The 24,608-nt window shown below is 35.2% G+C and overlaps 1 protein-coding gene across 1 annotated transcript in view; it reads left to right on the forward strand.

Moving 5' to 3' along the window:
* Nucleotides 1-24,608, forward strand: part of UGGT2 (UDP-glucose glycoprotein glucosyltransferase 2) — a 205,275-nt gene that overhangs the window by 118,105 nt on the left and 62,562 nt on the right. Inside the window, exons 21-24 of the mRNA XM_069467087.1 lie at nt 11,488-11,694; nt 16,448-16,579; nt 21,844-21,968; nt 22,497-22,592. Coding sequence (XP_069323188.1) covers nt 11,488-11,694; nt 16,448-16,579; nt 21,844-21,968; nt 22,497-22,592 — 560 coding nt within the window. The remainder of the gene's footprint in view (nt 1-11,487; nt 11,695-16,447; nt 16,580-21,843; nt 21,969-22,496; nt 22,593-24,608) is intronic.

Here is a 24,608-nt window from a genome sequence, read left to right on the forward strand (position 1 = left end):
CCCTTGTGATCAGACATACATGCATGTCTAATGTTGGTTACGAGTAGGCTATTAAAACAAAGTGAATAATTCTAGAGCCTGCTACTACCTCGGTGACCCCAAATCTACTATTTACCAACAATAGCTAGTAATAGAAATTTTTTTTTTTTTTTTTTTTTTTTTTTTTTTGAGACAGAGTCTCACTCTGTTGCCCAGGCTAGAGTGAGTGCCGTGGCGTCAGCCTAGCTCACAGCAACCTCAAACTCCTGAGCTCAAGGGATCCTCCTGTCTCAGCCTCCCGAGTAGCTGGGACTACAGGCATGCACCACCATGCCCGACTAATTTTTTCTATATATATTTTTAGCTGTCCATATAATTTCTTTCTATTTTTAGTAGAGATGGGGTCTCGCTCTTGCTCAGGCTGGTCTCGAACTCCTGAGCTCAAACGATCCGCCCACCTCGGCCTCCCAGAGTGCTAGGATTACAGGCGTGAGCCACCGCGCCCGGCCCCAATTTTTTGTCACCTAATTAAGCAACACTGTCTCTCCCTGATTGTTCAAGAAAAACTAAGGAAATTTATCTTACTGAAGAAAATTTTAAGCCTCAAGTCAACCTCAATTGTCTCGTTATTAGATAATTACATACCAGTATACTTCAGGAAGATACATTTCTGTATTTGTTCAAAAGTACTCTTTTATAACCTTCTGTATTTTTAAGGAAACATGTAAGTCTATCTAGATAACAAAAAAAACACTTAAACATAAACCAAAATATTTTATGAAAATTTTTTATATTAGCTAAGTGTAAATGTTGCTGTATAACAAATTACCTCATAAGTTACTGGCTTAAAACATTGAACATTTATTTTCTCACCAGTTTCTGAGGCTCAACAATTCAGAAGCAACTTAGCTCAGTGATTCTGGCTTGGATTCCTTCATGAGAATGTAGTCAAGATTTTGGTTATAGCTACAGTCATCTGAAGGCTTGACTGGAGCTGGAGGATAAGTGTCTAAGATGGCTTGCTACCTGCCTATTAGCAGGAGTCCTCAGTTTTTCACTGGCTTTGAGCAAGGCATTCCATTGCAACATAGACCCCTTTTGGATATTGCTGAAGTATCCTCACAATTTGGCAACTGGCTTTCTTCAGAATGAGTGCTCTGATTTGTGTACATTGATCTTGTAAAACCCAAGACTTTGCTGAATTTAGCAATCACTTCTAGAAGTTTTTTGGTGAGATTTCCTAGATACAAGATCATATCATCAGCAAAAAGTGATAGCATGACCTCCTCTTTCCTGATTTGGATATGCTTGCTTTCTTTCTGTTGCCTGATTGCTCTGGGTCAGACTTCCAGTACTATGTTGAATAGAAGTAGTGACAGTGAGCACCCTTGTCTTGTTTCAGTTCTTAGGGGGAATGCTTTCAACTTTTCCTCCTTCAGTATGATGTTGCTTGTGGCTTTGTCATATATAGCTTTTATAACTTTGAAATATGTTTCTTTTATGCCTAGATTGTTGAGGGTTTTTATCATGAAGGCAGTGCTGGATTTTATCAAATGCTTTTTCTGCATCTATTGATATGGTGGATAGTCTTTGTTTTTGCTTCTGTTTATGTGGTTAATCACATTTATTGATTTGCATATGTTGAACCATCCTTGCATCCCTGGCATGAAACCTACTTGATCATAGTGAATTTTTTTTTGATGTGCTATTGAATTTGGTTTGCTAATATTTTGTTGAGGATTTTTACATCTATGGCCATAAGGGATATTGGTTTGTAGTGTTTCTTTTTTTGTTGTGTCCTTTTCCTGGCTTTGGTATCAAGGTAATACTGGCTTTGTAGAATAAATTAGGGCGGATTCCCTCCCTCATAATGTTATGGAATAATTTCTGTAGAACAGGTACCAGTTCTTCTTTGTAGATCTGAAAGAATTCAGCTGTGAATCCATCTGGTCCAGGGTTTTTTTGTGGGAGGGGATTTTCTTATTACTGCTTCAATCTCACTGCTTGTTACTGGTCTGTTCAGGATTTCTGTTTCTTCTTGATTATGTCTTGGGTGGTGGTTTGTTTCCAAGAATTTATCCATTTCCTTGAGGTTTTCTAGTTTATGTGTGTAAACATTTTCATAGTATGCACAGATAATGTTTTGTATTCCTGTAGTATCAGTTGTAATATCTCCTTTTTCATTTCTGATTGGGCTTATTTGAGTCGTTTCTCTTCTATTTTTGGTTACTCTATCTAGAGGTCTATTGATTTTATCTTTTCAAAGAACCAACCTTTTTATTTTGTTGATCCTTTGTTTCCATTTAGTTTCCATTTAGTTCTGTTCTGAGCTTTGCTATTTCTTTTCTTCTGCTGGCTTTAAGTTTGGTTTGCTAGTCCTTTTCTGATTTCTTGAAATATGACATTAGGTTGTTAATTTGTGATCTTTCAGTGTTTTTGATGTAGGCATTTAAGGCTATGAATTTCCCCCTTAGGACTGCTTTTGCTGAATCCCGTAGATTTGATAGTTTGTGTCCCCTTTGTTGTTTACATTGAGGAATCTTTTGATTTTCAACTTAATTTCATTGACCAAAGGATTATTCAGCAGCAGGTTGTTTAATTTCCATGATTTTGTGTACGTTTGAGTGTTTCTCTGGAATTAATTTTTAGTTTTATTGCACTGTGGCCTGAGAAGATGTGTGGTATGATTTTGATTCTTTTTAATTTGCTGAGACATGTTTTATGGCCTAAGATATCACTCTTGGAGAATGACCTTTTTGCTGATGAGAAGAAATTATATTCAGTAGTTTTGGGGTAGAATGTTCTGTAAATGTCTGTTAGGTCCATTTGTTCTAGAGTCCAGTGTTTCTTTATTGATTTTCTGCTTGGATGATCTGTCTGGTTCTGTCAGTGCGGTTTTGAAGTCCCTGGCAATTACAATGCTAGGGGATATCTCTTTGCTTAGATGTAGTAGGATTTGCTTTATGAATCTGGGAGCTCCTATGTTAGGTGCATATATATTTAAGATTGTTATATCTTCTTGTTGAATTGCTTCCTTTACCATTATATAATGCCCATCTTTGTCTTTCTTTACCATTGTTGATTTAAAGTCAATATTATCTGATATGAGAATGGCTACACCTGCTCTCTTGGTTTCCATTTGTATAGAATATTTTTCTCCATCCCTTCACCTTGAGTCTGTGTGAGTCCTTGTGGTTTAGATGTGTTTCCTGGAGACAGCAGATATTTGGGTTGTGTTTTTTCATCTATTCAGCCAGTCTGTGTCTTTTAATTGGGGTATTCAGACCATTCATGTTGACTGTTAGTATTGATATGTGGGTTCTGTTCCTCATGTTAGCTAATACCTTATTGTTTTGTTTTCCCTCTTATGCTGCTGTTTTATAAAAAGCTGTGAATGTTAACTTTTGTGTGTTTTTACACTGGTGAATATCTATTGTGCTGTTCCATGTACAATGCAGGTTGGAGTATTCCCTGTAGGGACAGGTCTAGTAGTGACAAATTCCCTTAACATTTGCTTGTCTAGACAGACTGTATTTCTCCATCATTCATGAAACTTAGTTTTACAGTATTACAAAATTTTTGGCTTGCATTTATTCTGTTTAAGAAGACTAAAAATGGTGCCCGAATTTCTTCTGTCTTATAAGATCTCCAGTAAGAAGTCTCTTATTAGTCTGATGGGTTTTCCTTTGCAGGTTAGTTGTTGCTTTCATCTTGTTGCTTGTAGAATTTTCTCCTTCATTTTGACTTTAGCCAAATTGATGACTATGTGTCTTGGAGATGTCCTGTTTGCTATGAATCTTCCCGGTGTTTGATGACCTTGTATCTGGATATGTGAATCTCTGGCAATACCAGGCAAGTTCTCCTTAATAATTCCTTTGATTAGATTTTCCATGCTTTTTGCTTTTCTTCTTATCCCTCAGGGATACCTGTAACTGGTATATTAGTTTGCTTCACATAGTCCCATATTTCTCTGTTTGTTCATTCTTCTTTATTCTGCATGTTTTACTTACTGGGTTAGTTGAAGAGCCTTGTCTGAAATGCTTTTTTCTGCCTTTTGTTGAAGCTTTCTACTGTATTTTGGAATTTCCTTTGAAATTTCCTAAGTGACTTTCATTTCTTTAAGTTCTATTATGTCCTCTCTTATGTTGTCTAGCTCTTTAGTGGCATTTTTCATTGATATCTTGAAATTTTTTTTTGGCTTCTTTTTGTTGATTTTCAACTTTCTCTTCAATACCATCCATCTTATTTGGCATCCATATCCTGAATTGCATTTCTGACATTTTGACAGTTTCATTTTTGTTGGGGTGCATTGCTGTACATCCATTATAATCCCTGGGGCATGTCAAACTGTTGCTGTTTTTTTGTTTGTTTGTTTCATGTTGAAGCTCCTTTGCTGGGAACTCTCCTACTTATTGAGAAGAAGGAGAAGTCCCTAGATGATGCTTTTGTGTCCTACTCTGGATGATTGACCTGGCAGGGGAGCTGCAGGTGCACCGAGAGCCTGTAGTGCAGCTATTCTGTTTTATATCATTCCCCTTTCATTGTTACAGTTCAAGGCAGTGCTGGATGACCTTCCTACGGAGTGGTGGGTTGCTTCCCAGGCCACTGTTGGAAGCTCCAGTTCGGAGCTGGGAGAGACCCTCTTCATGGAGGCTAGAGTTGCAGGGGATTGGTCTGCCTGTGTCTTCTCACGGAGATGACAGTGGCAGCTAGAAGAGGCTATCTAGGCAGTGGTCATTGGTGTCTGGCTGTGAGCCTTTGCTCACAACGGGTCCAGGTGTGATGGTGGCTCAAGGCTAGTGGGTCCCTGGCAGTGTTGGACTACCAGGAAGTTACTACCAGGTGGTCAGTGGCAGCCTTAGGGGCAGAGCTGCAGAGCCCATGGCAGCGGGGATCCTCACAGCTGGTTCTGAGGGCCTGGTGGCAGCATTGCTGTTTTCAGTGGCAGAGACTCAGGGGCCTGCAGCTGTAGAGGAGCCTTAGGAGAGGAGTCATGGGCCCAGGGGCAGCAGTTGAGCCTTGGAGACTGGACCTCAAGTCCCTGGCAGCCCTGGATCCAGGGGCGGAGCTGTGGGTTAGAGGGGGGCTCGGGGCCCAGGGGCAGCCCTGGAACCTCGAGGCAGAGCCATGAGCCATGTAGCAGCAGTGGAGCCTGGGGTGGGTGGAGTCTTGGAGGTGGAGCCATGGGTCAGCAGCTACAGTGAAGTCTCAGGGGCAGGGGAAGAGTGGAGGGCAGCACTGGAGCCTTGGGGGCGGAGCCACAGGCCAGGGCTTCGGAGCTGGAGCGTTGGCCTTGGAGGCAGCTGAGAATGCATTTTGAAGTAACTTCTTGAGATAGGGCATATTTTCTAGCTTTTTAAATCTGAATATGTTTATTGTTGCTACTTTCTCATTCTTGAGTCAGAGTTTATTTTTCCTCAAAACCAAGTAAAAATTGCCTCATAGATTTTATTTTTTTTTATTGCAATCTGAATGATTTTACCTTTTTTTCTCTTAAAATTAAAAAAACAATATTTGTAGGTATTAATAGTTTTTATTAATTTTTTAAAAGCACACGGCCTTTGACATTTGCAGTAACGAACAGGTTTTTTTCCCCAATTTGATTTCTATAATTATTTCAAACTTATTTAATCTAGTTTTTTATATATTGCCTCTTGCCTGTCATTCCTGTCTATCGTTTCTCTTTTTTTAACCCATCTTTTTGTCATTTCCTTTGCACTCTGTAATAGAGACTCTATTTGTCATCTAGATCAAGGGCAACAAACTTTCAGCAGGAAATATTTTATGCTTTGCATGCCACACATGGTCTCTGTCACATATTATTTTTTCTTTTTCTTTTTCTTTTTCTTTTAAAAATATAACATTTTTAGACTAGACGACCAGATAAAAACAAGCTCCAGGTGGGATTTGGTCTATGGGCTGTAGTTGCTGACTACTTCTGAACTAGTTCATTGACTGAATTACCTGTGTAATTGATCTTATTTTTATTTTTTCCAGTATTGAGTTTTTATTCTCTTTTTATTTCAGCCAGATTGTTTTGAATTTCTGCCTTTATCTCACTTGAGCTTCTCCTTATAGCACCATGGGGCTTTTTTTTGGAGGCCATGTTTTCATTGGTACACGAAATTCAAAAGGCTAATATAATGAGTACTTACATACCTAATACCTAGATTTAACAGGTGTTAACATTGTGCCTTACTTGTTTTATCTAATTATTTGTTGAGGATGGAGAGCAGCAGGAGGGGGGAGGCAGCTGTGATCTAGATCGTTTTAAAGTGAGTTGTAGAAATCAGATTATATCATCTTTTAGTACTTAAACAAGCTTGGCCCAAAAATAAGGATATTCCTCTACATAACTACAAAACCACTGTAACATTATTGGCACTAAGTAGGTATTACATTTTCTCTAGTTGTTCCCACAAAGATGTTTTTCCTTTTTTCAAACCAGGATCCAAACAAGTTTTCCACAGTGCATTTCATGCAGTTTCTTTTTTTGTAGAACTTTATTGTTCTATTGTTCTACAATAAAGTTCTACAATAAACCCCACTGTTTTTTCCACTGAATTTTTTCCACTGAATTTTTTTTCATTTTTTTAAATTGATGCATAATACTTCTGCGTATTTAGGGGGTACATGTGATATTTTGATACATGCATACAATATGGAATGATCAAATGAGGATATTTAGAATATCCATCATCTCATTTATCATTTCTTTGTGTTGAGAACATTGCAAATCTCTTACAGCTGCTTTGAAATATACCATAGATTATCGTTAACTAAAGTTATCCTACATGCTATCAAACACAGAACTTATTTCTTCTAATTGTGTTTTTGTACCCATTAACCAACCTCTTTTCATCACTCTTCCACCCTTCCCAGCCTCTAGTAGTTATCATTCTACTCTCTACCTCCATGACATTCACTTTTTTAGCTCCTTATGTATGAGTGAAAACATGCAATATTTGTCTTTGCATGCCTTATTTTACTTAACATAATGACCTCCAGGTTGATCCACTGACTTCTGAAAAAGACCAAGCTAGTTATTTTGTAGAGAAATCCCACATTCTGAATTTCACTAATTGTTGCCTTATAGTATTTTTAACTTGTTCTTCTAACCTTTATATTTCCTCTATACTGGAAGTTATGCTAAAGCTTAAACATTTTTTGGCAAGAAGACATCATGGATGATTCTATATTCTTCACATAGCATCATATCAAGAAGCACATGAATGTCAGGGTATCTCATTATACATTGCAAGTTTAAAGTAGGGCTGGTTCAAATCTCCGGTAATAAATGTTGTTCTAATACAGATTAAAATAAATAAATAAAAGAAATTATAAAGTAGCCAAATATCTACTTTGTAAATGTGTTTTTCCCTTGTTCAAATAGGAATTGTCTCTCGGGTAATGTTTTGGACACTGTGTGAATATCCTGTTGCCCACAACCTTTCACTTAATGTTTTTAGGATCTATTGATGATGCTTACCTAAATCAGTTGTTTTATTATAGTTTTGGTTGCAAAAGAGATTACATTAGCTGGTATTCATCTGAAAGAAAAGATTTTTCCTTTATCAACCAAAGATGACATAAAATTCTTCCTAAAATCCAGTGAAAATTCTTTATTCTTTACATCTAGTTACTAATTTTCAGAGAAAGCAGGTAATGCAGTAGTCACCTCTATTGATGGAAAGTACCTTTTTTCTTTTATTTTCAAGTATTATTTGGTTCATTTTTTTTTTCAGTGTACTTCATATACATTATTCTTTTTGATGCTTACCGAGTCCCTCTTTGGCTCATGAATCCCTTCAAGTTGACTCTTGTATCCTTGTAACACCCGCCAAGTAGTCCCAGAGCACTTTCTTGCTTTCTAACAAACAAGATGTCCCCTTCTCATCTTGTATTCTCCCTGACCAAGATCTATAATCTACCATTTCCCCAAAGAGTTCTAACTCCTTTTAATGGGAAATGGTAATTAGAAAACCAGATCTGGGCACTAAGGGTGCTCATTGTTACTAGGGTGTCATTACTTTCAGGCGATTTCAGTGGCCAGAATGTAATATATGTGTTTCACAATTTTTTTGTAAAAAAAGCATTTTCAGCGTAATAATTTACCTCTGACCAGAGGCTCAAAGTATATAAAGCAGAACTTGACAAAACTTCAGTGAGAATCATATAAAACCATGAATCTTTACTATGAAATTTTAACACACTTTTCCAGTGAACAAGTAAAACCAGCACACAGAAAATCAGTAGGATGTATAGAAGATTTGAATAACAAGATCAGCAAACTTGACATAATGGACAGTGACAGAAAAGTATTTTTTTGTAAAGCATAAATGTAACATTTAAAAAACATTTGTAGGCCAGGCATAGTGGCTCATACCTGGAGTCCCAGCACTCTGGGAGGCCAAAACAGGAGTATCACTTGAGGCCAGGAATTAGAAACCAACCTGGGCAACATAACAAGACCCCATCTCTACAAAAAGTAAAAAAAATTAGCTGGGCATAGTGACACACGCCCATAGTCCCAGCTACTTGGGAAGCTGAGGCAGGAGGATTGCTCAAACCTAGGAGTTCAAGGATGCAATGAGCTACAATCATGCCAGTGCACTCCAACTGGAGTAACAGAGTTAGACTTTTGTCTCAAAAAAAAAAAAAAAAAAAACCAACTTAAACTTCTATCAAGGAAGGTCAAGAAAAGGGAAAGATACAGATAGGAACATGAAGTAATGAAATAGAAGACAAGCATATAGTAGTTATGGTCTACAACGACAGAAGTTGCTTCTTCCATAAGACGAATAGAATTGATAAAACACCTGGTAAAACTATTCAAGAAAAGTAGGGAGTAGAATCAGTCACATGACAGAGGTAGAAAGAAGATATTTTTAATTATCAATGAAATTAAATCTGAAATTTAAACTTTCCAAAAGAGAAAACTCCAGACCCATGTGGTCATGGTAGTGAATTATACCAGGTATAAGTCTAACATAAATTTTTTTTGAGAGAATTTAAAAGTAAACAATATATCCAAACTTATTTTACAAGGCCAGCATTACTTCAAAACTGAATGCCTAAAAGGGCATTATATAAGAATGGAAAACTATAGGCCAGTCTTACTCCTGACCATAAATGCAAAAATCCTAAACAAGTACAAAAAGTAATAAACACTATAAAGATCAAAAAGGAAGAATTTAAATTGTCACTTTGCAAATTGTTACACAGAAAATACATATATATCCACATATAAATTACTGGGATTAATTTTTTAGTTTGACCAAATTGTTCAGTACCAGATCAATATACAAGAATTCTAGGCCGGGCGCGGTGGCTCACGCCTGTAATCCTAGCACTCTGGGAGGCCGAGGTGGGTGGATTGTTTGAGCTCAGGAGTTCAAGACCAGCCTGAGCAAGAGCGAGACCCCGTCTCTACTAAAAATAGAAAGAAATTATATGGACAGCTAAAAATATAGAAAAAATTAGCCGGGCATGGTGGTGCATGCCTGTAGTCCCAGCTACTCGGGAGGCTGAGACAGGAGGATCGCTTGAGCCCAGGAGTTTGAGGTTGCTGTGAGCTAGGCTGACGCCACGGCACTCACTCTAGCCTGGGCAACAGAGTGAGACTCTGTCTCAAAAAAAAAAAAAAAAAAAGAATTCTATTTATAAGAGTTGCAACAAGCAAATGCAGTTTAAATAAAGATATCATTTATAATAGTATCGAAAATGTCAAACACTAGAAATAAATGTAACCAAATATGTTTAAGATCTTTATAAAATAAAGTCTTGAGAAAAAATACAGAAGTCCTACATGAAAGGAGGGATAAACCGTAATCATGAATCAGAAGACTTGATATTGTATATATGTAAATTCTCCTAAAATTAATGTATGAAATTGCTTTATTTCAATTCCAATACAAATCTCAGCGTTTTTTATGGAAATTGTCAAGCTCATTTGTAAATTGCTAAATACTCTTAAAGCATAGGGAAAAGGGATAATTGCTCCATTCGATATCAAGATCTTTTATAAAGTTACACAATTAAAGACAATTTGGTATTAGCATAAGGATAGAAAAATAGGGCAATGGAAGAAGGATAGAGAACCCAGAAATAGAGCCATGTATGTATTAACCTTATGATAAAGCTGACCTTATGGAATAGTAAGGGTGGTCTTTGAAACTTCCTGTTTTTCATATCATACACAAAAATTGATTCCAGTTAGATTATAGATCTATACCTAAAAAGTGAAACAATAAATATTCTTGAAGATAATATAAATTATTTTTATGACTTCAGAGTGGAGAAAGATTTCTAAAACAAAAGCCATCAGGTAAAATATGAATAAATTGAACTACATTAAAATTCAGAACCAACTACTTTCCATCAGAATATTCCATCAACAGAGTACAAAACAAGCCACAGAATAGAAGAAGACATCTGTACACATATAGCCAAAACACTCAAGTCTTAGAAATCAAGCCCCTATAAATCAGGAAAAAATTATAATCCAATAAAATACTGGTAAAGGATTGAACAGGCAAAACAGAAAAGAGGCCAGTGAACATATTAAAGGATATTTAGTATCATTAGTGATGAGAGAAAAGCAAATTAAAACTCTGGTGAGATATCTTTACATATGCACCAGAATGATACCAATTTAAAAGTCTGACAATACAAACTGTTTCTGAAGCTGTGAGGTAATGGGACTCTTATATAAAGAGTGAAAACTAGTACCAAATATTTTGAAAAACTGTTTAGCATCTTCTAAAATTGAAGATGTGCATATCCTGTTTGTAGGGCTCTAAATTGGAAAAAGCTCAAAAGTCCAACAACAATAGAATGGTTAACAAAGGTATATTCATACCATTGAATTCTGTATAGTACCAAAAATAAACTAACTGCAACTACAGAAAACAATATTGATGAATCTCACATTATGTTCAGTGGAAAAAGAGCATAAAATAATACATACTGTATGATTCCATTTAAATGAAGTTTAAACTGGATTAAATGTTTACAATGCAAGCTTAGGGGGTAAACAACAAAGAAAAGCAAGAATATAAGACTGTTACTACAGATGACAGGATAGTGCTTGTCTTTAGAAAAATGTGAGGCTATAGTAATTGGCAGGGATATGATCGATGACTTTGGATTGCTGGCAGTGCCCTATTTCTTAACCTGGGTGATAGTTTTATGGGTTAATTCACTGAGCTCTACATATTTGTTTTGTGTATTTGTATGTGTGTTATTTCATATTCTTAATAAAAGAGGTTAAATGTTGCATTACAAAAGAGTCTATGCAAAGTTGAGAAGCAATTGGAGTTAGTAAAATGATTGATTTTTAGGCTATTTCAGTGGTATACCACATTGAGTACAGTGAACATAGAAAGGCTTTGACAGTGAAAGATGGTGCATGGTAAAGTGAACAAACATCATGGGAAAGAAAATATGTTCAACTGTAAAAAGGTATATAAGATACTGGTCTTTTTAACCTATAAATGTGTTTTGCAGAGAACAAGTGTTCATAGTCGACTGGGGGTTATTTATAATCCTACATCAAAAATAAATGAAGAGAACACAGCTATTTCTAGAGGAATTTTGGCAGCTTTTCTTACACAGAAAAACAGTTTTTTGAGAAGCTTGCTAAGGAAACTGGCAAAGGAAGAAACTGCTACAGCTATTTACTCTGGAGATAAAATTAAAACATTCTTTATTGAGGTCAGTAACGATTTGTTTGAAATACTAAGTATGTGTTACATATTTCAAAAGTATAAGTCTGTGTACTTGGAGATATTACTGAAAAAACATAATCAACTGGGGATAATAAACATTCCTTTTATAATAGGAAAAGATAAACATTAAATGATATGACTTTGCATAGAGGCATTGAACAAATAAAAATTTATATGTTAACTATGTCATGATTCTTGAAGGTGATGGCATTCTAGTTAGGATATGTACGTAAGTGAAGAATTGAGGGTTCAAGCATTATGTAAATAATTCTAATGTATTTCACTGAAGGGATCCAGTATGGGAGAAATTTTCAAAGATGATCCTCTGGAAGAAAGATTCATTATCCATTCAAAAAATATTTGTTGATCATTTACCAGACAATGGTGATAAACTTGTGAACAAGGCAGATAGAATCCCTGCTGTTTGTGGAGTTTACATTGTTGCAATAAAGGCAGACAAAATAAGTGGTCTTAGGGAAAAAAATAAAGAAATATAAGAGGATATATAGTTTGAGGGATGTCATTTTATTTTATTTTATTTATTTCAGCATATTATGGGGGTACAAATGTTTAGGTTACGTATATTGCCCTTGCCTCCACCCCCCCCCCCCCCCCGTCAGAGCTTCAAGCGTGTCCAGAAGGATGTCATTTTAGATGGAATGGTCAGGGAAGGCATATCTAATTTGAGCAGAGCTCTGAATGAAATGAGAGATCAAGCCATGGGAAAGTCTGAGTGGAGTGTACCAGGGTTCAGGAACACAGCAAATCTAAAGGCCTGACCCAGAGACAATCTTGCCAAGTCTGAGATATAGACAGAAAATCATTATGGCCAAAAGAGAGTGAGTGATGTGGAGAGAATAGGAAATGCAATCAGAGAGTTAAGTTCAGATATTACAAGCACTTGTAGGATATGGTAAGGAATTGAAATTTTTTCTGAGTATGTTGGGAAGCCATTGAGCAATCTTAAGGAGGTAAATAATCCTAAAAAAGATGACTCTGGGCCAGGCATGGTGGCATAGGCCTGTAATCCCAACTACTCAGGAGGCTGAGGCAGGAGGATTGCTTGAGCCCAGGACTTCGACATCAGCCTGGGTAATACAGTGAGACCCCATCTCACAAAAAAAAAAGAAAGAAAGAAGTCTCTGGATGCCACTGAAGATTTGAGTGGAAAAAACATGAAAAATTAGAATGCTATTGTAGTAATCTAGGCAAGAAGTAATGGTGTCTTGAACTATATAGTAGTGGTTAGAGGTGGTGAGATGGTTGATACGTAGTATTTTGTGCAAGTACAGTCAACAGAGTTAACTGATCAATTGTATGTGACATGTGAAAGTAATCTCCTAGGCATTTGGCTTGAACAGCTGGAATTAATGGTGGTATCTATTTTTGAGATGGAGAAGTCTAGATGAAGAGAAGATTTGGACATAGGTGATCAAAAGTTAAGTTTTGTACATGTTAAGTTAGAGATGCCAGTGGGACGTTCAAGTGGAGATGTAGAATTGACTATTGAGCAATGAGTGTAGAGCTCAGTAGAGGACTGTAAAGTCATCTTTTTTTTCCTTGAGAATCAATATGGTAGTCATCAACATATTGTATTGTATTTAAAACTGAGAAATTGGATGAGATTACTAGCAACTGAGTCAGGGAGATGAGAGGAGGGAGGACAGAAAAGCTGAAAACTGAGCCTTAGAACATTCCAAAATGTAGAGGCACACATGAAACAGATGATCCAGTAAAGGAGACAGATGGAACGGCCAATGAGTTAGGAAGATAACCAGGAGAGTTTACTATCTTGGAATCCAGTTGGAGAAAGTATTTCAGCAAGGGAGTGATCAACTATGCCAGATATTCCTGAAATAAGGCTTTGTACTTGATCATTTTATTTGGTAAAATGGTCATTAGTGACTTTGATAAGAACAGTTTCAGTGGATTGATGGATATAAAAGTGAACTAGATTCAAGAGAGAATGGGCAGTTGGGAAACAGAGACAGTGGGTATGGGTAGCTCTTTTAAGAAATTTTCCTATATAGGGGAATAGGGCTGTAGCTAGAATGGGACTTGAGGTCAAGAAAAGATTTTTAAATTTGGGAGATGTCACCTCTTTGTATGCTAAAGGAAGCAATCTATCGAAAAAATGAAGAAGGATGATAGAGGGGAGCAAAGTAGGAACAAAGTTCTTGAGTAGGTAAGAGGTGCTGGGATCTAACACGCAAGTCTGTTGGTCTTAGTAACAGAAATTGTTCATCCATTTTAACCAGGAAAAAAAGTAGAATATATGAGTGTAATGCAGAAGAGTGTATTTATTTAGTGGTAACAAGATGAAGTATTTCTCTTCTGATTGCTTTCACTTTCGAAAATTGGATCATTAGCTACGTATTAGAGTGGGGATAGGTGTCCTTAGGAGTTTGAGGAAAGAGAAGAAAATGTCAAAATTTTTCTGTTATTCTTAGTCTGAGAAAGTGAATTAAATACATTAGTGAAGGAAGATTTTTGGTCATTGCTGAGGACCCACTTGAGGTTAGTGATCATAAATCTAAAGTAATACCAGCATTAGTTGCTTTTCTCCAACTGTATTCTACTCATTTGATCCAGTTGCAGAGTTAGCAGAGTTGTGTTTAACCAGGGTTAATGTTTTGCGAGGTGACTGACTGAGGGAAAGCATTCAAGGGCAATAAATGTGGGAGGCTTCGTGTTACAGTAAAGGACTCTGGGATATAACTCAGGAGGAGAATTATGCCATGGAAAGGATGACTGACAATGAATAAGTGATAGGATCTGTGGACTGAAAGGTTGAGTAATGATTGATCTGGGGATGGGGGCAGGTCAGTAGGTTATGGTCAGAGAGGGATGACCGAAATGGGGGTTTTGAAGGTAAGGAGGACTAGAACTACACAGTCCAGCACTGTAGCTGCTGGCTGCATATGGCATTTTATACTTAATTAAAATTAAATACAATTTTAAATGCTGTTCATCAGTCATACTTGCCACATTTCAAATCCCATATAACCATCTGTGTCTGTGCCTACCATATCAGACAGTACAGGGGAACATTTTCATCATAACAAGAGCTCCTAGGAACTTGTTAGAAATGTAGAATTTAAAGCCCCACCCCGGTTCTACTAAAGTAGAATTATCATTTTAACAAGGTACCTAAATTGGTCTTTTGAGATTGATATTATAAAATGAAAGATAGGATATTTCTATTTTAAACAGTATTTTTTTTATTGAGCACACCAAATGGGGGAGTTCAGAATTTAATAAGCATTTTATTTCATTTCTTTACTGTTAAATGTTATTTTATTTTGTTGAGACAGGATCTCACTTTGTTACACAAGCTAGAGTAGCTAGGTAGGCTGAGTAGCTAGGACTACAGGCATGCGCCACCACGCCCAGCTAATTATTTTTTGTAGAGACAGAGTCTCACCATGTTGCCCAGGCTGGTCTTGAACTCCTGGCTTCTAGTGATCCTCCCACCTCAGCTTCCCAGAGTGCCAGGATTACGGATTGTGAGCCACTATGCTTGGCCTAAATTTTATTTAGATTGATACTCTCTGGCATTTTACTAATTCGGTAATCCCCCTGAAATTCTCAAGAACAAATACTAAACTATATCACTTGTAACAAGACTTAATCATATTGTAAATGATTTGGCAAAAGAGAATTGTTTTTTTTATTTCAGCATATTATGGAGGTACAAATGTTTGGGTTACATATATTGCCTTTTCCCCACCCAAGTCAGAGCTTTAAGTGTGTCCATCCCCCAGATGATGCGTACTGCACCCATTAGGTGTGAATATACCCATCCCCTCCGCACCCCTCGCACTTGCCCGACACCCAGTGAATGTTATTATGTGTGCACTTAAGTGTTGATCAGTTAATACCAATCTGATGGTGAATACATGTAGTGCTTGTTTTTCCATTATTATGATACTCCACTTAGTAGAATGGGCTCCAGCTCTATCCAGGATAAAATAAGAGGTGCTAGATCATCATTGATTTTTTTGTGGCTGAATAGAACTCCATTGTATACATATACCACATTTTATTAATCCACTCATGTATTGATGGGCACTTGGGTTGTTTCCACATCTTTGTAATTGTGAATTGTGCTGCTGTAAACATTCTAGTGCCAATGTCTTTTTTATAGAATGTCTTTTGTTCCTTTGGGTAGATGCCCAATAATGGGATTGCTGGATCAAATGGTAGTTATACTTGTAGCTCTTTTAGGTTTCTCCATATTATTTTCCACAGAGATTGTGCTAGTTTGCAGTCCCACCAGCAGTGTGTGAGTGTTCCTGTCTCTCCACATGTATGCCAACATTTATTGTTGTGGGATTTTTTGATAAAAGTTATTCTCACTGTAATTAAGTGATATCTCATTGTGGTTTTGATTTGCATTTCCCTGATGATTAGAGATGTTGAGCATTTTTTCATGTTTCTCGGCCGTTACTCTGTCTTCTTTTGAAAAGTTTCTGTTTATGTCCTCTGCCCACTTTTTAATGAAATTAAATTGAAAGGACACCCCCAAAGAAGAACACCAGCTCTCTAGCAATGCATATCAACCAAATTCAAGAGAATTCTTTTTTAAAAAATGTTCTTTTAGAAGAAAATAATACCTCTTAAAAATCATAATTTAGTATAATTTCAAATTTTATACTAACATTAAAGGAGGTTTGTTAAGAAAATTAATATATTCAGTGTTCTCTTATTAATGTCATTATTCTTACCTTGTGCTTTAGGGGATGGATACGAATACTTTTGAGAAAAAATACAACACCGTTGGAGTGAATATTTTCCGAACTCACCAGTTGTTCTGTCAAGATGTACTTAAATTGCATCCTGGGGAAATGGGTATTGTCAGCAATGGGAGAGTAAGTAGAAAAAGTAATTGGTCCTTTTTCTCAGTGACACTGTAATGCATGGTTTCAGACTTTTTTCTGTCACAGTTCACCTGAGACACACACAGGATGGTGCTTCTGTGCTGACACTAGACAGTTCAGCATAAATAAAATGGGGGCATGACACACTACTTGTTTCTTCACCCCTTCTCCCATTCTATGATAACAATAAATGCAGGTAAGGAAGAATGTTCTTTGTGAGTCTAGCTCTTATTTTGTTCTAGTGTAAGTATTAGAACAAACATCTTGGTACACATTATAACATTGTGATTGAGAACTACTGTTGTAGTTGGCATAGTAAGTACATTGTTATATCTTTTTTCTTGTTCTTTTCTCTAGTTTATGTTAAATGAGAAATAGATATTTTTGTAAGTTTTGAAGCATAAAATAGTTTAAATTGCCATGTATTATTTATTAATCTTTAAAAATCACTCTTACTCTCACCATCATAATAAAATTTACAGTTAAAAGTTCATTGATTTATCTTCCAACCCTTTTTCCTACCATACATAATTCTGGTTATTTTAAATACATGATTATATCATGGTTCTTTCCCTTAATATATCACAAACATTTTTTTGATTAGTTTTTATAGACACATACAAAATAGTAGATAATATCTATGTATTAATATTTTTAGTATAATAGTCTGATTTTATTTCTTACAAATTATTTAGGTAAAAAATTCAATCTGATGCTTAGATTTATTAAGAAATCAACGAATGCAGTATGTTTGATATATCTCTGGCTTGAATTATCAAGTTAAATATCCCTGCATCATCTTCAGAGTTCTGCTATTAATGTTTTCTTTGTTTTCCATATCTTTATGAACTCTGTTCACCTGTATATTAGATTCGGGTTCATTTTTGTACAGTGCTAGTTTACAAATCTGTGACAACAGCTGCCATTTATTATTATAAAAAGTATTAATGAATTTGATAGTGAGCTAGGTAGAAGCTCAGAAATGACATTGCCTTTTTTCTGTAATAGTGGCTTTGGGAGGAAATACAGCTTTTAAAAACAGTTTTAAAATATATGGCTATCTTTGTCTGTGTCAGGCATTTTAAGGGATAAAGAGAGAAAAAAATGGCACCTGCTTTATCTGGCACCTTACCTTCCCTACATTAGGAAAAGGCTACCCTATGTGTTCTTTATCATTGTTTAATATATTAACATTGTTTAATATATTCACATAGTGTTATTAGTATTAATGATAAGTACTTGATATAGTTATGATCAATTTAGTTCTCATAAACATAAAACTATTTTTATATCTCAAAGCAAAACTGTTTTGTCCTCATTTTTCTTCAAACTGGTCAAAAAACAAGATATTAATTTAATACCTACTGCGAACCAAACATTATTCTAGGTTCTGAAGGTACAGCAGTGAATAAACTTGTTTTCATGGGGCTAACATTTTGATGGGCGGAAACAGACAAAAACCAGTATCCATACTGTTAAGGTGCCTTAAGTCTGTTTGTGCTGCTGTAACAATATACCACAGATGGTATAATTTATAAATAACAGAAATTACTTTTTACATTCTAGAGCTGGGAAGTCCAAGGTCAGGGTGCTGGCATTGGTGTCTGGTAAGGGCTGCTCTCTGCTTCTAAGATGGCCCTTTGTTGCTATGTCCTCACATAATGGAAGGTGGAAGGGCAACAGAGCACTCCCTTCAATCTTGAGCTCTTTTATTACAAGGAGGCCGATCCCATTCATGAGGGCAGACTAGGTAATTCATAAAGAATAGAAATTTGTTCTCTCACAGTTCTGTAGGCTGGGAAGTCCAAGATTAAGCTGCTGGCATCTAATGTGGGCTTTCTTGCTGCATCATCACATGGCAGAAGGCAAAAGGGTAAAAGGGATGAATGCTGTGTCCCCACATGGCAGAAGAGAGCAAACCCACTCCTGCAAAGCCCGTTTTATGGTGCCATTAATCCATTCATGAGGGCTTTGCCCTCATGACCTAAACACCTCCCATTAGGCCCCTATCTCCCAACACTGTTGCATTGGGGATTAAGTTTCAACATATATTTTGGAGGAGACAAAAACATTCAAACCATAACACATTCAGACTATAGCAGTGTTGTTTGGACAGAGAACCGAAGGAGATAAAGGAACAAGGTTAAAAGCAGAGAGCAGCCCTTACCCTGTCAAATATCTGGAACCAGGGACATTCTAGGCAGAGGGTACAGTAAATAGAAAGGTCCTGAGGCGATGTCTTGTCTGTGAATCCTGTCTGCTATTCTAGGAATAGCAGGTAGGAAGACAGCAGACAGGAGGGAAGCTCAGAGAACAGTTAATAGCTGGTGGCCAGACTATAGGGTCTTATAGACAGTTTAAGGACTCCTATTTTACTCTGAGTAAGTTCGGAAGCTCATAGTTCTGGGCAGGAGATTGACATCATTTGGCTTATGTTTTATTTGGATATTTAGATCACTACTGGCTACTATATTGTGAATACACTTAAGAGAGCCAGTTAGGATGTATTGCAGTAGTCCAAGTGAGAGATGATGGTGGCTTGGACCAAAATGGTTCTAGTGGAAGTAGTGAAAAGTAGATGTAGGACATATTTTTGCAGAAAGAGTAAACAGGAATTACTGCTAGAGCTAGTGTGAGATGTGAGAGAACTAAGTAACTGGCAGAATGGACTTGCTATGGATCAAGGTGAGGAAGACTGCAGGATGGGTGGTGTAATTCAGGAGGAGTGTAAGGAGAAAAATAGAGAATTCAGTACTGGACCTCCAAATAGTCTTGCTGAGCAGACAATTGAATATGAGTTGAATTCAGGGGAAAGATTGGGACTAGAGATAAATATTAAGTCAAATTATGTTGACATTCTATGTTGACTAATAGAAAAATGTAATTTTGATTATACTTTTATTTGTAGAACTACGGTTTAAATAGAAAAGTATAATATATTGGAAAATAAGTACTGTAGTTTGTGAGCTATAATGCAGTACTTAATTACTTTGTCTCAAAAGTAATTCTGAATAAGATAGTTTAATACTCGCAATAAGTATGACATTTCAGCATAAATCTCCATTCTGAACCTGTCCTAATGTTTACATTAGAATTGGAACATAATCAAAGTTAAAATTGTTTATAAATGATCAACAACTAGGGTACAATGATGACCTCATAATTCCTTAAAAACACTGAAAAATTTAAATGTATATATTTTTAATAAATACAACCCTAAATAATGCCATTGTCATAATATTATTTTTATCACACATGAAAGACATGGGGTAGCAGGGAGTAGGAAAAAAAAGGCAAGATCTTTTTTTGTTCTATAGCCAAACAGATGTGGATTCAAGTCCCAGTTGCGCCATTAATTAATAACGTCTTTGAGACTTGATTTATTCATTTGGACAATGAGAAGGGTAATAATCTGTTTACAGGATTGTCAGAAAGATTAAATATGCTTTTATATGTAAAGCACATGGAAGGGCCCCAGACACAGTAAATTTTTAGTAAATATTAACTGCTGTTTTCCTCTTAAAATACTTGAAGGCTATCATGGAAAACAGTGGGTACACTGGTAGAATTAATTTGTGTTACACTAGATAAAAGTCAGTATAGAATCAAAGCCAGTTGGTCAAACTTGCATGACTGGGGAGATATTTTTTGCTCAGTATGGATGAACATCTAGCCTGGTTTTCTAAAATTTTAATGAGCTGTCAAAGAAAGTAATGCATTTCTGTTACAGCAGTTATTCTGTATAACTGGAAAATCACATTTCTAAAATGTTGTAAAAAAATATTTAAGTGCCAGATAAATTTTATTGTACTATTACGTGATTTTCAGGTTTAATGTTGTTTTTCCCAACTTGGACATTATGTGATTTTTATACTATTTAAGTTACTTCATTCCACAAATATTATATTCAACTTTAAATAGAAGAGCTAAGACACTGAAGCATCATGTTTCTCCCAGCTATTTGGCACTGTACTTAACATAGGCAAAATAGAGCTAGTTCTCTGGTGAGTTTAATCAGTAAAGATAGCCAATCTTATTAATCCCTTAAATAATTTAAGACTTTATTTCTTTATTCTAAGTTATGAACAAAACTGCCAATGTCACTAGAGGTAATATAGATAAAATTCAACTCTTCTAAGCTTGCCAATTCATACTCCAGAAAATGTAACATTGAATATGCTTTCAAACTTACCTTAAAACTTACATCTTAAGGCAATAAAATGTTTACATGAGTACTTTTAGTATTACAGGGCTCATTTTTTGTGTTTTTAAGAGCCCATGTTTTATATTTAGGGTGAAACGTGATACTTGTTTAGTTGAGATGCCAACATTCCACTTAATGTCACCTTTGATATGAACAAATAATAGATTCAAGAATTACACTTCAGTTATTTTTAGAAAATATTAATTGCAGAAGCAGATGAAGGGGAAGTAAAAAAATCTGGCCGAAGTCATTATATTCTGGTCTTTTTACCAAGAAAAAAATATTCTGGTTGACATATTTTCTAATTATATGTCATTAAATATAATGTTTTATACATAAGACTGTGCCAGTCTACATCAGAGCTTTGTGTACATGATACGATGATTGCACGTATTAGTTTCCTCAGAAAGCACTTATGGTAGGATTGATGGTGGTTGTGATAGGATAGCCATCCTGTGAAATTGGATATGTGGCAGTTTGACAACTTCTCACTCTCTAGTTGCTGGTGACCTTCCTATGCTCCAAACCATTTATATAATTAAAAGTTATATAGTTAAAAGAAGATTGCTATTATTATAGTAATTATATGATTTATCTCTTGGTTTTTGCTAATATATGGCTGGCTTGTGCATTAATTCATATATATATATAATGTGTGGACTATACTTTATAGATGAATATGAAAGAAAATTGAAATTAAAAGTCTTATGAAATATGAACAATTGTTTTCATAATTGAATTTAGAATGAAAAGACGTAGGTATTTGGAAGCATCTTAATATATGCTTCAAAGTAAAACTTTCTAGTGGAAATAATTTGCTACTTTTTTATTTTGTCACTTTGATTTGGGTGTTTATAAAAATTTTTATTTATACCATCAAAATGAGAAAATATTTTTCTTTGTTTCCTGGTGGATTTAGCAAATGGTGGGATTAATAGCTACCATATTTTTAATCTCTAATCAATTTTACTTAAATGTCTATTTGATGAGGAAATATTTTTCCTAAATTGATATCTTCTAGAAGATATACAATAACTGTTTTTATTTTAAGTTCTTAGGACCTTTAGGTAAAGATTTCTATGCAGAAGATTTTTACTTGTTGGAAAAAATAACATTTAGTAATTCACTAGAGAAAATTAAAGGCATTGTTGAAAATATGGAAATCAACTCAAAGAAGTAAGTATTTAAAATCATAAGATCAAATTCATTTTTGGGTTTGGTATTTTGAGTCTAATGTTTCTTTTTAAGATTAGAAAATATTTCAAATATGTGGACAAGTAAAGATATAATAAAAGACATAGAAAATATAAAGAAATAAAAGATATCCATTTACTCACCACCACCAAAGTGTAGATGTTAATGTTTTCTTTGCCTTGGATCTCTCTTTGTTTCTTACTCACCCACCCAATTCTCCCTCCCGCCCCAAGAGGTAATCATTTTCCAAAAGGTTACCTAAAGATTGTCTGCATGGTTCTTATATTTGTGTTTTTACTTTTGCTTCTTGTGTAAATATCTATTATCACTGTTTATTGTGAATATTTTGACTTTTTTAGAGAAATACTGTTATATTGTAGATCTCTTTTTGCAGTCTGCTTCTATTGGAGCTTTACCAAGTTCATGTATACAGAGCCTTTCTCAAGGCATTAATTGTAACATGAAGTATGAAACTTTCGAAAAAGCTCTTTGTTTATCTTGTTTACCCAGCATGAGTGACCTTGTTATGAAAGTTGATGCCCTCGTTTCCTCTTTGCCTAAGCGTGCATCACGGTCTGATGTCACATTTCTTAAAGAGAATCACAGGTAAGAATGTAATAGTATCTTTTTCTGGTTTTTTTTTTTTTTTTTCAATGTATGCTATAATCATTGTTTCCATTTGTTTTCATAATGTGGTAAATTTTGAAGTAGAATTAAAAATTTAGAGAATAAATGTATTTGACAGTGTTAGGGAAAATAAATTCCAGTTGTATATTCTAGTAAATATAGGATGATATATATATGATATGATATTTTAAGTAACTTATACCTAGTATAATTTGTCTTATTCTTAATGTCTTTTTTTCATGCTTGAAATCATTTGTAATTTTGGTAGTATGTCAGTATAATCATTATAAATGCTATCTTTATGCTTTCAATGTATGTAAGACTCAGTTACTAAAAAGTTCTGATTAATTCATTGTAGGGTTACCTGTATACCAAGTTGTCTGCATGTATCTTAGGAAATTTCAAATTGATAGTATTTTACAACAGCCTGTCCCAAATTGTGTTCTGTAGAACACTGCTCTGGGATGTTGACAGATACAATCTGAGAAGTAAATTGTTTTCTGATTGAGTAAATTTCAGTGGCACTGAATCTTCTCCTTTTAGAGATTATCAGTGTGTATCAACATACTAACCATTCTGAGAATTTATGCCATTAAAAGAAGGCAAAGGAAAGAAAATTTCATTTTTAGTTAATCCAACAATCAGGTAACTTATCCATGGAACACTTTTTGTCAAAAAATTATTATCTCACAAAAATTAGGTTTTGGAAGATAGCCATCAGAGAAATACTGTTTTAGAATAGTAAACTGTTTATAATTTCTCTTTATAACACAGCTCCTCTAAGACTTAAAATGCTGACATATTCTTACAGGTTTTTTTGACTTTATGGTAGGTACAATCTTACATTGCTTGTGTTTACTATTTGAAGATAGCACATGCTTCAGCTGTAGAATAGTCTGTCTTTTAGTTATCTTCACACATGTACAGTATTATCATCCTTAGAGAAAATTACTTTCTAGAGAGGAATTATATAACACTGTTGGGAATGAAATTTTCATTTATTTTTTTCAGATAACTGAGATTCAATACTTTTAGACACATTTAATGAAATTCCTTTTACAAATTTCTTTCATTTTTTTAAAAATACCACATGGGAAAATAATTTAACAAATTATTCAAAACTATCATTGTAAATATTAATTACTGTACTGTTCAATTAAGTTGTATTTAGGAATTTTGACATTTGGAACTATTTACTACCATATTAAATGTCTGAAGCATTTGATCTTTTATAGTTTATTGTCATAGTTTCCATCCACTTCCTTTCTCTAGCTTGCCCATCCATCAATGTGTCCTCCTACTTTCAGCCTGCTGCCTTATTTTATAGAGAGGAAAGGGTATGATGTGACTTTGTGACAGTAGTTTTCAAGTCTCCAAATATTTTTGTTTATTTCTGGGACATTATAAATATTTATAAAGGTATATGAAGTATGTGGATGTTTATGTGTTGGGGTGCTGCATCTGTGTTTGTACAATAACATGTACTCATCTAGTGAATCATGCGAAGTCAACAAATTGCCATTTTTGTATTCATGTATATAATTTAAGCATTCTTTTATTATCTATATGTTTACATATATTGCTGTTATATGTTTATCCAGCTTGGCTTAGGTTGTGTGGCATAATATGAGCTTTCTTTAAAAAAAAAAAAACCCTAGCATTTCAGTCCTAATCTGCCACTTAAATAGTCTGATCTCTCTTAGCCTCAGTTTCTTAGCTATGTTTTCTGTAAAATATAGATGATGTGTTCCCTACCCTTTAGGGGGTTTATGAGCTTCAGGCATACTGCCTTGTATAAGGTAGATATTTAATACACAATAGCTGTTATTTGTATTTGTTACACAACTAATGAGGTACCTGTAACATTTGGAAATAAAAGAAATAAGATTGAACCTGAAAGTTAAACCATAAAATCAACACACATGAATCAAGAAGGTGATGTGAACAGCTGCCTGAAATGGAGGGTGCAGGTCAGTGAGACTTAATGATAACCTG

The sequence above is a fragment of the Eulemur rufifrons genome, chromosome 4 (assembly GCF_041146395.1).
Source record: "Eulemur rufifrons isolate Redbay chromosome 4, OSU_ERuf_1, whole genome shotgun sequence".
In the NCBI taxonomy this organism is placed as follows: domain Eukaryota; kingdom Metazoa; phylum Chordata; class Mammalia; order Primates; family Lemuridae; genus Eulemur; species Eulemur rufifrons.